Raw genomic sequence first — 14,720 nt, 5'->3', positions numbered from 1 at the left:
TGTTATTGTGTTGTTCTTTGTCTCTTTAGATGGTATAAACGGTCATTTAATAATCATATCGCAGCTTTCTAGTCTTATCCAGCCCTCAAAGTGCTGCACACCACATGTCAGCATTCACTCATCAGACTTGATGGCAGAGCTAAAGCTGTAAAGGAAAGTACCGAACAGTGAGACCAACACCGAAGCAGAACAAAGTGCCCAGATGAAGGCTGCACATGAAAAATGAATGCGAGACCTCCACAATGGAAAAACAAAACAATACTCTCCCTCACTGTTTCTCTCTCACACACACACACACACACACACTGACCCACACACCTTTTGTTGCATTTTTGGATTAAAAGTTTTTTCTATACAAAGTTTATTTCCAATTAATTAAATTCCAAGCCGTCTGAAATGTAAAATTCAGGTTCAGTCGAATGTAATATCAGGTTATACGTTTTACACTTACACTATTCTAAATATATTCTTACTGTATTACAGGCTGTAGCTGTCATGTTAATGATGAAAGACATCCAGCCACATACTGTAGCCTACTTTCTCAGTAAGTGTTGGTGTCTGCTGTGGCACTGTAGCTTCTACAATCCCCCAGTATATTCTATATTTAATGTGTTATTTCATTATTCAGGCCTGCTTGTTTGGAGTTGTAGACCCATCTACATTGCAATTGAGATGGTGTGTGGGTATAATGTGTGTGTGTGTGTGTGTGTGTGTGTGTGTGTGTGTGTGTGTGTGTGTGTGTGTGTGTGTGTGTGTGTGTGTGTGTGTGTGTGTGTGTGTGTGTGTGTGTGTGTGTGTGTGTGTGTGTGTGTGTGTGTGTGTGTGTGTGTGTGTGTTTCTCTCTCCTATCGTGACAATGACATTGAGCACTGAATGAATTATTGCGCCGCTGGAGGCAAGCAAAGGATAAGAATAACACTCGGCGCTATGAAAGAGGTCGCAGTAGCAAGGACGGTCTCTGTCCTCTTTTTTTTATTTCACCTCTCCGTCCTCCATGCTTTGTCTGTCACCATGGCCACCTCTCTTTCTTTTCCTCCATCTCTTCCTCTCTCTCTCTCTCTCGCTCGCTCTCTTTCTCTTTCCCTAATTGTTGGACTCTTTGCTCTCTGATTGGAACGAGGAGAAACACAAAATGAAACTTGTCTCCATTGCCGCTGGGCCTTTTTCTTTTCAACACCCTTTTTTTTTACGGTAGTGTTTTTGTGCTTGTGGCTATTTTGGAGATACTGTACGCTGCGCTTTTTAAAAAACAAATCTGGTTGTTTGTTTGGCATTTAGCTGGTTGTTCCACAAGGAGAGGTTCACGCTGTGGCCCGAATAAAAGGCTACCGAGCATTAAATCATTATATAAATAGATAATCGAGTGATTGCGTTTTGTTATTTTGGAGAAGCTTTTGTGTTTGTTGTTATTCTCTTCAGGCTTTTGTAGAAGGCTTTTGTGGCACTAGCATGCAGTACCCCTCAATTACGTGGAATTCTTTCAAAACATTACTCATTTCAGAATCGTCGCTCTTCAAAAAACGAATATCACCAAATGGACACTCCGCAAAATGATTTACATTAGTCATACGGCCCGCAGGCAGTCCGTGAAAAAGTGAAATTAAATTCTGTCTGAACCTGCGAGAGAGGATTTAGTCGGTAAATGTGGCATCGTAAACGGATCTACCGCCTGGAGTTGTCTTTGACACCGAATACAGTGCTGCCCTTGTGGCTTGTTTGTCTGAATGTTGTTGATGTTGATGTTTTTAAAGTCGAGCCACAGTTGTGTTTTAACATATATATATTTTTTGCATTTTTCATTTGAGATATCTCTAACCATAAAGTAACCGCATCTAATTTTCGTCTTTATGGAAGGCAGAGGTAAACAGGAAAAATAATTGTTGCCTCTGGCATTGTTACAGAGAGCTAATGCATAACTTTGCAGAGTTGTAAACAGAATAGCAGTGGCTGTTCCTCCACGTTTGGTGTTGTATTCATGGGTTTCAGTGGAAGAAAACATCCTTTTTTTGAATAGGTTTACTGTTTTATTGGGTTTTTATTGGGTTTTATTATTGTAATATTCCCCAAACACAACATAAAAAGGTAAAACCAAACAAAAATGGAAGTTAATAAATCAAAACAGGCAGGTAACGAAACCAACATTGATAGAGGAAAGATCATTATGTTACAATAATGTGGTGGACATTTGTGTGTTACACAACACTGTACTAAACCAAGTTCAGGTCACTCGTATATCCACTAAAGCTGTCCCATTGTTCTTTCACCATGTTGATATTGCAGTTCAGTCTCTCCAATATCTTTTCACATGCCATCATTTGTTCCTTCCACATCTTCACTGTTGGAGTTTGAGGCTCTTTTTAACATCTAAGAATTATCCGAGCACAAGTTAATACTCTGAATACAGATTTACTTAACTGTGGCACCACAGTTTTGTCCCCAAAAAGACTCAATCGTGGCGATATAGGCAGATCACATTCTAAACATTTAAATTTAAATTGCAAAACCAGAGGGCGTTCCCATAATGCCTTCTGTTTTACATTTCCAACATAAACTGTCTTGATTAGACCCGTTTTATTGAGTCTTGTTGGGTGTAATAACATCTTTTGAGTGTTGGAAAACATCCTTGAATGATCTTCAAAGAATGAGTTCATCATCAGTGGGGCTGGCAAAGACGAGATTAGGGTGTGGTACAAACTTCTCCCTCCATATTTCAGGTTTTGTTGTGAAGCTTATAAATCCTGGCGGTGCAGAGAGGGCCCTAAGCAACGGGAATAAAGGATCAAATCTAGCGGTATTTCTCTTTAAGCCGCTGTATGGTAATAACACAGTCTGTCATTCACCGAGGCAGTGATTTAAAAGGCAGTAAATATCTCCCAACATAATGAACAAGCACTGACTGCAGCAGGAACTCCTTTCCCCCCCCCCAGCCTCCCCTTGTGAATGTATCAGGATCCCAACCTTTTCTCATTAAACACTCTTCGTCGGTGCAGAGAGAGACATCTGCAACCTTAGCAGGAGTCGCACGTGCTCCTCCTCTCGCTGTCGACAGCCCGAGGTCAAAGGGAGCCGGAGGTGGTGCTCCTCTTGTGCTGCAGACTGAGACGTGCACATTAACTGGGAAACACAAATCCTGTTTACTCGACAGCAGATGCAGTGCGATGGTGTTGGTCCCGCATGTGGTCCACATATCAAATGAAACAATGTTAACCTCTGTCTACTCCTTAGTTTACTCAGTAACACTTAGTTACTGATCCCGATTGCTGCTTTTCCTGCGTTATGTCACTGAAAATATATTTGGATTTTGGAGTGTTTTGATTTCGAGCAAAATAATCAATTTGAAGACCTTTGGCTCTCAGAGATTGTGTTGGGCAAATGTATTTCTTGTCATTTAAACAACTAAACGATTGATCTTAACTTATCAATGTTCAATGAGAGGCGGAAACCAAAGAGAAGTCTCGATGCTAGTAGTATTAGTGATGGAGAAACCATGCGAGAGGGGGAAAGAAGGCGGGAGGTGGTACAGGTGGGATGTCTGCTTTTCCCTTCTTTTGTGGTCCCTCTGTGTGTGTTTGTCAGGGATTAAAAATGGATAGAAACAAAGCCATCGCTCTTCATTGGATCGCCTGGAGGCAGACCAGGAGCCATACCAGCTTTTTGTTTCTCCCTCCGAGTCTCAACGCAGTCAAAGCAAAAATCCCGATAACACTTCCATTTCCGTTTGGTTATTTTTCGCTGCATGCATTTCACTTCTCCGCTCTGTGATGTAACCCCAGTGGTGTGTCAGACTGAAGGTAGGAGATGCTATTTTTTTTTTTTTTTTTTTTACAGACTCTTCTTCACTACCTTTTTATTTTTATTTCTTTTATTATTTTCAAACGAAGCCCACCCACTCAGTGCTGCGACACAGCTTTTCTCAGCATCGGATGGCAGTGTAGGAGTCGGGGCACATCACTCTCTTTCTTTCTCTCTCTCTCTCTCTCTCTGTTATACATTCAAACACATTCTCTATTTCTCCCTACTTCCTCCATCATAACACCTCCATCCATCCAGGACACTGCTGAGTTGTGGTGCTGTCGGGCCAGAGCCTGACGCACTCAGCTACTCGCATATGCGTCACCTCTCTGGCCCGGCGCCACCATCGTGCTGCTCGCTGTCCTCCACATATACCTCGGTGGCCAGGGTCATGGGCTCCGGGCTGTTCTGGAGGGTGGGAGGGATACAAAGTGTTATTTTAAGCCAAGGAAACACGTTTTTATTGGGTCATGTTTGGGGCAAGTACACCACCATACAGGTATATATATACTGAAGATATATCAGTTAAAAACCTTAGAAATACTTGTTTTATAGCCCAACCAATACTGTTTTTGAGGTCAATACCAATATAGAGGTCTGATATGTTGTCTAATATATATATATATATATATATTTTGAACATATAAGAAACACTCATTGTAAACAAACATTTTGACAAGTATATATAATAGCATATATATACATATTATAGCTCGTGAGGCTATAATAGAGGAGCAGCAACAGCAGTAGTACGAGCTTGACAATAGACCTGTATTAGAATTTGTCATAGCCACTGTACTCTTAATCAACAGTTATGTAAGAACAGGACAAATAGCGATACCCCTGTAGTGCTTTGGGCATGACTGGGATATTTCTTCTTTTATTGCATCCGCAGTTGCTTGGCAAATTGGAAGAAGCCACTGATTTAGTTTTTGCTCTCGGCCCGTAAACCAATATGCAGAAAGAACAAATGAGCCACAACAAAGATTCATCTAAATTATGTGCAGTGTTTGTATTGTCTTAAATACTCTGTTTACGCTGTGGTGTTTTTGCCTCTTTAAAGAAGGTATTTTGCCCACATTATTGGTCGAGCGTGTACTGGCTCAGCTTGGATTCATATTGAGGACTCAAGCAAATAAGCCAAAACGCATAAACTGCACCATATGGTCGTGTGTATTGGCGGGTGTTTGGTGGTCACATTTTGAATCCCATACGCAGGTGTGCCATGAAATCTTGTTATTGTAATGTGTTGGCACCAGACCACAAATATAGAGCGCTAATCATGGTGCATTATAGCTTGCTGGAAATGTCAAAAAGCAGTAAAAATCCATCCTATCGAATACTTTCCTATTATTCCCTGGCTTGTTCTGTCTGTGGTGTTCTTAATTTAAACTAAGCATTCTTTGATTCACTTGGTACATTGAGCCAGTGGTGTTTAGCGCACTCACTCCTAATAAACAGACTCAAGTATAAAGGAAAATCCGTCGAAACAACTCCAGTTTGTTATGCTTTAAATTCATTTTATTTCTGTATATTATTGGACTATTCCGCAGGCAGCAGGCACTAGAAACATTCAGAAGTGTCTGCTACCCACACAGTACATCGGTTTCTTTGCTCTCACGCTGGCTGGCTGTCTTTCTTGCTTGTAAGAGAGTAGGATGCACACATTTTAAATCAAAGCTGAAATGAGCATTGTCCTAAACGCCGTTAACAGCTTGTGAAAGTGCCGGCGCTGCTGCTCGCCCTCCCTCCCTCGGGCTCCTTCCTGCTATTCCGCTCAGCACACCTGCGTTGCGCTCTCCCCACAGACCCACAACATCTACGGTCCATAACGGTGTGGTCCCTCTGCTGGGATCCCTCATAACTGGTGCAGTTTGTCCTCTCCTCAAAGTAGGTTTGCTTGAGAGTTGACAGGATTGTCTTTGGCCACGTCTACACAGTCCTGATGAAGCAGCAGATTCGCTGAGTTTTTGAATTGTAGTACATTTGGTAATGAATATTTAAGAAGTAATATCCTCGTGAAACAAGGGTCTTTAAAGGAAAAGTACTTCTGTGTCTGGCTGGTGATGGATCTTTGTTGTTCTATATCTATAATGTTTGCGGTCTTGCTGTGTTTCCATCACCACTTCATCTTTTAACTGTGATTTATCAAAACAGAAGCCGGACTAGTTGATTCCAGCTTTGTTCAATGTTATCGACCCAAAGCAGAAAACATGACGGCTCAGATTTACCACAGTGAAACTTTGCAATTACAAATCAAATTGATGGATAGAAACTGTTCAAGAAAAAAAGAATATAAGAATTGTTGTTGGTCTGATCTCAGTATAGCAGCCTTGCTCCTGTTGTGTGTGTGTGTGTGTGTGTGTGTGTGTGTGTGTGTGTGTGTGTGTGTGTGTGTGTGTGTGTGTGTGTGTGTGTGTGTGTGTGTGTGTGTGTGTGTGTGTGTGTGTGTGTGTGTGTGTGTGTGTGTGTGCGTGTGTATGCATTTTTTGTGTCAGCGTACACTGAGGCGGATGCTAATGAAGATGTCCTCCAACCGAACAGATGTCTGTGCTCTCGTGCGGCTCACTGCAGCTGACTGTGGCGTTGTGATTCATTAAGATGCTCCAGTTTGTTGAGAAATTGATTAAATCCAACATAAACGAATGTCAACGCAGAGGAGCACCGTGTTTGTCTGAGACCAAACTCGAGCGCACACAGCATCCATTCTTTGAGGATTAATTGATTGGATGGTGATTGTCGGTGCTGCCACTGTGGCTGCCGACAAAAAGTTAACTTTAGACACAAACAATAGTGCAAAGGAGGATTTTCACCTTTTTTCTGATTTGTGTCGTTTAAAATCTAATATATTTAGGCTTTGGATTGTTGGTTGGACCAATCAAATAGTTGAAAGAGTAAAAGACTATTTTCTCACTGATCTGTTTTTTCTAAATGATTAGTGATCTAATCAGAATCCTCATTAGACGGAGCCCTTATGCACACATGCGTAACGTCACGCTGAAAGGCACAGTCGTATCCCAGCAGCCTCTTCTCTCGTCACATAGAAAAAGTTTCAGTTTGGCAGCAGCGATCGTTGCTCTCTACAGAAGTCGGCACACAGCACTGATTCACTCCTTGGCATTTACCTTTTCCAATTTCAAACTTTTCTTTTTAAATCAATCTCTCTTTTGGTAAATAGCCCGCGACCGCACATCTGCTCACACACACACGACAACTCCATGTGATATATGGCACGCTCGCTCGTTTTTTATTTGTGCGTGGGCTGCCGTGTGCTGAATAAATGTCAGCGTGTTTTATTATCGCAGCTCACACATGATCCCTCTGTTTCCTCATCAGATTTATAGGGATTTTAGATAGTTTAACATTGAGCTCTCTGGAGAAAGACGACGTATAATAGGATTCCAGAATAATGCATGGATGGTGTGCACTTAATTAGAAATGGGTCATTTATTGCACCAAACTTGGGACATTTATTTATTGTTCTGTCACGCTGTAAACGTAGGATTTCTGGGCCCAGGTGTAAAGCATTCAAAAGAAACTGCGATAAAATAGAGTGGGAATATTCAATGAATTCTATTTCTAACCTGGAATGTTATTCTGATGAGCGATGAGAGAAAGTTGCTGTGACATGGAGAGCACAGTTTAATTAGGGGTCTTAGTTTGCTTCCTGGTGAGATTTGACTGGGGATTGACAACAAGTTGGCAGCACAGCAACATTAGGGCCCAACGGAGGCAATCAGCAAAGGTAAGAGACAAAGTACCTGAACCGCACACTGAATCCCTTCGCTGTCACTGAGTGAAGTCATTGAGCCGGAGGATGTAATTCTCTGGGCCCCTCCTAATATCCGGGATGTGTCTCAGGTACATGGCATTCTTTTTCTCTTCACATTGTGGGCTTTTTCTTTTTTTAACGGGGTACCGTAAGTAAAAGACGGGCATCGATTGCACTTTTGAGTGTGACGTGATCGATCAGTGACGGAAAAAGAAATGAAACCGTTTCAAATCGTAATTTGTTCCACTTACTCTCCTCTCGATTGGTTATTCTGAGTTTTTTTGGACATCCAGCGTGAAGATCAAAACCCCTAATGATGACTTAGCTTCCTGTCTTTTCGGGGGGGAAGGTGATGACACAATTTATAGTAATCACCCTCAGACCAATATAGCTTGGGAAAAGAAGCCTCATTTTAGAGCGGAGGTCACATCGAACACTGTGAACACCGGCAGGTTCATCAAAGTCTGAGCGGTAATGATAGCGAAGCCCTCCGCCATGCTCCATGGGACCACTATCGGATGTCACGCTGTACTTGTCCCATAATGACTCTTTGTCCAAGTGCGAAATTGGCTTGCTCCTTTGACATCCTAACGCAGCCCAGAAGAACCGCCAGCAGAGTGAGTGAGTCATTATGGAGGTGGTCTTTTTAGCTTCAGAGAGAGCAAAGCTTTGATTCTCCAGCTGAATAGGATGCGGTTACAGAGTGCAGATCGTCTGTTCTGACTTTGAATCTGATTCTGAGACACTGAGCTTCTCGCGTTGCTGTCGACCGAGTGGTTGACGGATGCTCTCCAAGGAACTAGAATGATGTCCACTGTTTGTTTCCGCGGTCGGAAAGAAAACGCATCTCTGTCTCCTGTCGACCGTTGGTCCTCCCCTTTCATGTTCCCCGCTTAATAGGCCATTGATCTGTGCGGCAGGACATTGTACCGTGATCACTGGTAACAAGAGAGCAATCTGCACTGGAGAAAAGAAGCTTTCTGTGCAGAATAAAAGAGGTACAAAGATGTGTTTGCCAAGCCTTAAAAGAAACGGTAGCGGAGAGAAGAAGAAAAAGATGGAGGTAGAGCCACAACGATGCTTTGTGGATTTTTCCCACAACCTCACTTCCAATGTAATTTAGATTGAAGGTTTAGCTTGTCATGTGGTGGCTGGAATGTAACTGAACCGAAAGTAAAAGTTGTTTAATTTCCGTTAAAATCTGCTCCATTTACACCAAAGCTGCTGGCCAAGTGTAATGCAGTATGTGTCACAATCGGAAGTACTGCACATTTATGTATCTATTACATGCATTGTCCTCTGTTCATTTGAATTATTAACGCCTCAAATACTGACATTTCGAGCTGCTCAAAACGTCACCTGAGGTGCTCCTCAGATCCGCTGCAGGAGCAGAGCAAGTGTGCAAAATGCGTTACTGTATATCACTGAGCTTTCCGCTCGCAGCGTCACACTCCTCACGTGTTCTCGTGGCCCAGTGTGCAAGTGTCACTTGCAGCCATGGTGCAGCATCATTTCTCAGAGCCCGTAATGGTTTTCACTACATTGATTTTACCCGATGATACGGCTCATCTGGCAGATGAGGTGAGAAGCTATTTTTGGTGGGTTTGTTGGTGTTGAACAGGCAATAAATGGAGGTGTTGGCAGCAGGATCTAAGGTTCTTAATTTCATGAGAGTTTGTGAGTAAGAGCAAAAAAATCAAGGCCTTTAAAACATTTGGGAAATATACTTCACTAGACATGTAATTGAAGGGTTTTGGATTTATATATTTTGCGCAAAAATAGAAATGGTAAAAGATTTTTTGTGCTGCAGGGATGACGTTTTTTGTAGGCCAACAGGAAGTTATCATCTATCTGGTAATCAAACTTGATCCGTGACTCAAACTATGAAGAAAGTCCTGGAATTTGATGTTTAAGAAGTTGTGGAAACCCTGTAAAAGGTTGCATTGCTCCTCAAAATCACTCCCAAATTAAACGTTTTGATTGCATAACATCCCACATCTGTGTTGACACCTTCCTGTGTGAACACTGTAAATCCTCTTGCAGAGGACTCCTTTCCTTCAATCAGAGTCAATCTCAGGCTGGCCCAGTTCTCACACAATCATGCCCCACAGCTCATTCTATCCGGCCATCGACGAGCTCGATCCGTCCACCAGCGGGTCTATCCGGCCCGCTGCTTGGCTACCGGCACAGAGTGTGTGAATCTGCGATGGGAGAGATAAAACTTGAGTATTTGTTTGGGTTTTCTGGGCTGATGGTGAGCTCCGTCATTGGAACACAATGGGATAAAACGCCTGCGTGCTTTTCCACTTAATGCAACAATCTTTGATCATTCCTCACACAGAAAATCCACCGGCTTAGACTAGTTTTCATACCTCATCGCAGTTCAGATGTTATTAATAGCTCACTTAAATCCAGTGGGACGTATTTATTCTGAGCATAAATCATTTGTTTCCTCCTCCGCTGGCCTGTCGTGCTTTACAGTAGATCCATCCACACTTGAACAGGATTATGAAACGATCCCCCCGGTGACACTGCCCAGTGATGGCGCCCGCCCCCCACCCACCCACCTCGTCTCAGCTCCGCTTCTGCCTGCCTGCTCCCTTGGGCGTAATTGATCCTCATATCATTAACCGTATGCGGATCTATCCGGGGAAACGCCCACTGGTTCACAGCTAGTCCCCGCTCATTGAACCATCGAGCCCAGTGAGGTCTGTGATCGTGGCTCAAACACACAGGACTCTCTGCACGCAACAGTGGCTGTAACGTAAACTATTTTTGTTATCTGCATGGGCAGGCCCTCCAGATAGAGGCTGTTTAGTCTAACCATGGGGAGGCGGAGGACGTGGAGCTTGGCGGCGCAGTCCCCCTTCGCCACCATATGGGGCCGCTTGGGCCCCAGGAGGAAGGGTGTGGAGGGCCTCTGCATGAGCAGCTTGCTGGGGGTCCTGCGGTCTCACACCTGGCTGATTGGAGACGAGGAGGTGGCCCTGCTGCTGGCCTCCTCGCCGCGCTACCACCGAGCTTACTCCTTGTCTTTCTCTTTCTGCTCCTCCTCTGCAGATGGCGGGAACGAGGACTACGCAGACCCCCGCTCGCCCAGTCTAGACCCTCACCTGAGCCACGTCGGCCAAGGTAAGCAAACACATTACACGTTAAAAGGGAGAAAAGTTACAGGTAGTGAGCCGGAGCCTCGCCCTCAGAGATTCATGAACCATAGTTTATCCTTTAAAAGGCATCCGAGCACTCCATTGTCCTCTCTTCTGCTGCCTGTATGATGGAGCTGAGCTGCTCCCAGGCGTGGATGTGTAGCCTACTGTTATGTGAGTGAATGAGAAGCCGAGTTGCTGGGAAGCTTTTTCCCACCTTTACCTTCTCATTTCCTGTAACACTTCTCTCTTGGCGGCCTCTTTACAGACTCCATTTCTTCTCCCTTAATGTTTCCACGGCAGAAACCCGCAGAGGCCTTGTTCGCCAAGTTGTATTTTATTTATTTTCATAGCTGAAAACTTTACGACTGCTGGAAAAATGTACAGGGGAGAACTGTATGAATGATATTTAATTCATCCTATAAATCTGAGTCGCTTCGAGGGGAAAGAGGCTGTGCACAGCGGTAGATGTTTATCAACAAGGGGAATGTCGGGAAATGTTTAGGGCAATTATAATTCCATGTTTCTTTTCCTTCCCTTTCCTGAATGTTTTGAGCCGAACACCTCGACGAGTAGGTATTTGTGTTTATTTAGAGGCATGGAGTGGCCCTTAAACATGTCTTCCCTCACAGTCTAAAATTAAACACCATCATTTCCCTCTCAACGCTTTTGTTCTCTGGATTTCAGCACTGGAGTGCGGCTTTTCCTTCCTCTCCGCCCTCCATCTTTCCCCTAAAATCACACCTTTTGATTTAGTGCTGAGAGCATGATTTCGTTAAGTAATCAAGAAATCAGGTAAAAAAATTATTTAGCTTTTTTAATTAGCAAAAGTAAATATACAGAAAAGAAAACAAGACAACCACTAATTGATTTCCTGTTTAGAAAAAGTCAAAATGTTGTATTGCTCAAATTACATACAATCATATTATCTGTCAAAACTAAACCAATGTGCATTAAAGTGTTAAACTGGTCATAATTCCCTCTCTAATATCTATTTTATATTGCTGTGAAACATTCAAACATTCAAACAGCTGTACTTATTCAAGTGTCTCGCAAAACTACATTTTTCTAGATTACATATGAACACATCATAATAACGTTATAATTTCCTTAACTCAATATTTTTACTGAATAGAGCTTGAACGCATTATAATGTAACTCAATGAAACCTCCAGTAACGTTAGCTGTTAGCTCCGTTATTTAGCCGAGCAGGACTCAGCTAGGAGCTAACGTTACCTAGCGCTCCTCTTGCTGATTTCAATACCGACGAGCGGGTAAATGAAGCATGATTTTTGGAGATTGAGATACTGGAGTTTCTCGAGGAATCGCTCCAGAACTTTTTTGATTTATACTCATCCTAGTTTACTTGAGGCGGAAGGATTGTGCACCAAAAAGTGCTTGATTTTGCCATTTAATGGTGACTTTAAGATGATTCTTTTTTCCCTAATATGTGACCAATTTCTTTAGCTTCATGGGGAATAATTCATTTATTCTAGTATAATTGTGTGTTTCCATTCAATATTGGAATGCATTCAAATTAAGCGATAATCGCTGCCAGAATACCAAGTCCCCCCGTTGGTATTCACCCCAGGCTCTGCATACATGAGGAGGATTTCCATGCTTGGGGATGTAACCGCTGCTCTGGAGGTTGTTTTTGCTTTTGCAGTGACATTCCCCAGTGAATGGGTGGACTGACTCCAGCACTTCTGGAGCTGCAGAGAGGCGTGTGTGTGTTTGTTATTTCTATGCTATATCTGCATCACAACAACCGATGTGACCCCCATCCTAACCGTCACACGGGCTTCCTCTGGGAACTTGTCACGGCTTAGTGACTGATAATGGCTTCATGTCTCACTGAGGCGGCTGCTGTCTGACGCGAGACTGTTGCTTGACCAGTTGGTTTTTGCAGCTCTGTCTGCAGGGACGTGAGCCAGAGCTGATTCACAAAATGGATGTTGTGTTTACAGACAGCTGGCTGGGTTTTGTGCACTGGGGAGTGTGTGTGTGTGTGTGTGTGTGTGTGTGTGTGTGAAGTTTTAAAAAAAATAGAAAAGAAAAAACCCCAAACGTTCTCATAATTTGTGGTTTTTGGAGCAAGAGAGGAAAACGAGGTGGGTGAGTGATGGAAAGTGGTGGTTTGGGCTCCGTCTGTAATTACTGCTCATTGTGAAAGCTTTTTTTTTGTAAGTAAAATGCTCTGCCGTGCACATCATGACTGTGCTCTTTTTTTTTTGCTGGGTCTACACACATACAGTAAGGTTAGATTATATTAAAACTGCGGGATATTGTGTTACTTTGGGGCGAACAGAGGTCAGGCGGGCCGTAGTTTATTACAGTCAGTGTAAACAGCACGTGTTGCCTTCAGGGCTGTTCTCTCTTCTGGGTCACGCCAATCTTGTTTCACTCAATACTGGTGCTGCGATCCGGGGACCACGCTGAGGTACTGACAGAGTGCTCACACGTGTCGGTCATGTGCTTTCTACAGGGGTGGACCAATAGAAACACCAGTAGAATCCAATGCGATGCCGCGCAGTGAACACTACTAGTGCTAAAACGATTGGTTGACGGATAGAAAATTGTATTACTTTTGATGATCAATACGTCGTTTGTCATTTGCTGCTTGCAGCTTGTTGTCAATTAAAAATGTGCTGCCATTTCATATTATTGTAAGTTAAAGGCGAGACACTACAGGCAAAAGCAGTTTTTACATGCACTGGTCTGTTTTGGGAGTTTGAGCTATTTTGCTTCTATAAGTATCGTAAAATACATCTAAAATACACAATTTGTTCTTTATTTTACTACTTTGTGTATTTGCGTCTGTAGATTTCTCTTCACTAAATAATAATGCCTCTCTTACATACACCAGGTTCATTCCTCTCTATATTCTGAAGGTGTTTACTGAGGGGTTTGTTAATATATTATTCATAGCCTGATTTATACAAGATTTTAGTCCTAAAAACATGACGAAATTAGAAGATTATTTTATTATTTTATTATGGCTGTTGACAGTATTATCTGTTCAATGGTGTGTTACAAAGACCTTTGACTCTTAATACACCAACAAAATGAAATAAGCACATATTTAACAAGAGAGTGGCTCATTTGCATATTTAATCATGCATATTCAGGAAACTTAAAATAATAATAATAATTGTTTGTTGTTTTACTGAAAGTTTCTTGGTGATATCTACAAGTTAAAATATTTACCCTGTTCCCTTTAGTCTCCCTTTAACTGTCTAACTGTAAAAATAGAAAGATAAACACAGCCTTGGCATTCCTCATATCTGTTTTGTGATATCTTATTGACAAATAACCGAACAATTAATTGAGCAAATGTACTCAGCAAGGCAATTGATAATGTAAAGAATTGCTAGTTGAAGCCCAAAACACAGCTGAGGAGAATCTTAGTGGAAAATATGTTGTCAAGACTGCGTCAGAGAGGACCTTTCAGTCTGAGAGCTTAATGTTCATTGTTTTTAATCATTTATTAAAGTGTTGTAATATGCTATCTCCTTGCATTCTTTGCAGAAACTGGCTCCAAACATTGTTAGCAGTTTATCAGATTGAATTAAAAGCAGAGAAAAGCGTCTCATCCTGTGTTGTTCTTTCCCCTCCCATCCTGCAGGTGGCAGCATAGACAGCGACTGTGCCTTTGAAGGAGACTACGCCGTGCCCCCGCTCTCCATGACCGAGGGCATGCAGCACATTCGCATCATGGAGGGCGTGTCGCGCTCGCTGCCCTCCTCCCCGCTGCTCACCCACCAGACCATCAGTGTCCGGCTACAGCCCGTGAAGAAGCTCACAGGTAAACGACACCGGCAGTTGAAGTTGGAAGTCGTTAGAGGGCGTTGAGTGCAGGGGAAGAAAACCCACAGCTGACACGGATTGTCTTGTACTCACATCCTTTCCTGTAGCTGTCCTCCCCCAGAGACTCATTGTGCTAATTCAGCCTTAACCCTTCACTGTGCCACTGTAGGCAGAGAACCACACGCAGGGAATACAAACAGACT

At 42.8% G+C, this 14,720-nt stretch overlaps 1 protein-coding gene across 1 annotated transcript in view; it reads left to right on the top strand.

Annotated features, from left to right (window-relative positions):
- tanc2b (tetratricopeptide repeat, ankyrin repeat and coiled-coil containing 2b) overlaps nt 1–14,720 on the top strand; it is a 92,295-nt gene that overhangs the window by 15,047 nt on the left and 62,528 nt on the right. The window contains exons 2-3 of the mRNA XM_076094063.1: nt 10,625–10,696; nt 14,336–14,515. Of these exons, the coding sequence (XP_075950178.1) occupies nt 10,625–10,696; nt 14,336–14,515 (252 nt within the window). The remainder of the gene's footprint in view (nt 1–10,624; nt 10,697–14,335; nt 14,516–14,720) is intronic.

The sequence above is a fragment of the Anarhichas minor genome, unplaced genomic scaffold (genome assembly GCF_050575085.1).
Source record: "Anarhichas minor isolate MPS153535 unplaced genomic scaffold, ASM5057508v1 ptg000017l, whole genome shotgun sequence".
In the NCBI taxonomy this organism is placed as follows: domain Eukaryota; kingdom Metazoa; phylum Chordata; class Actinopteri; order Perciformes; family Anarhichadidae; genus Anarhichas; species Anarhichas minor.
The sequence above is the reverse complement of the archived record's forward strand: the minus strand, read 5'-3'. Positions and strand labels throughout refer to the sequence as shown.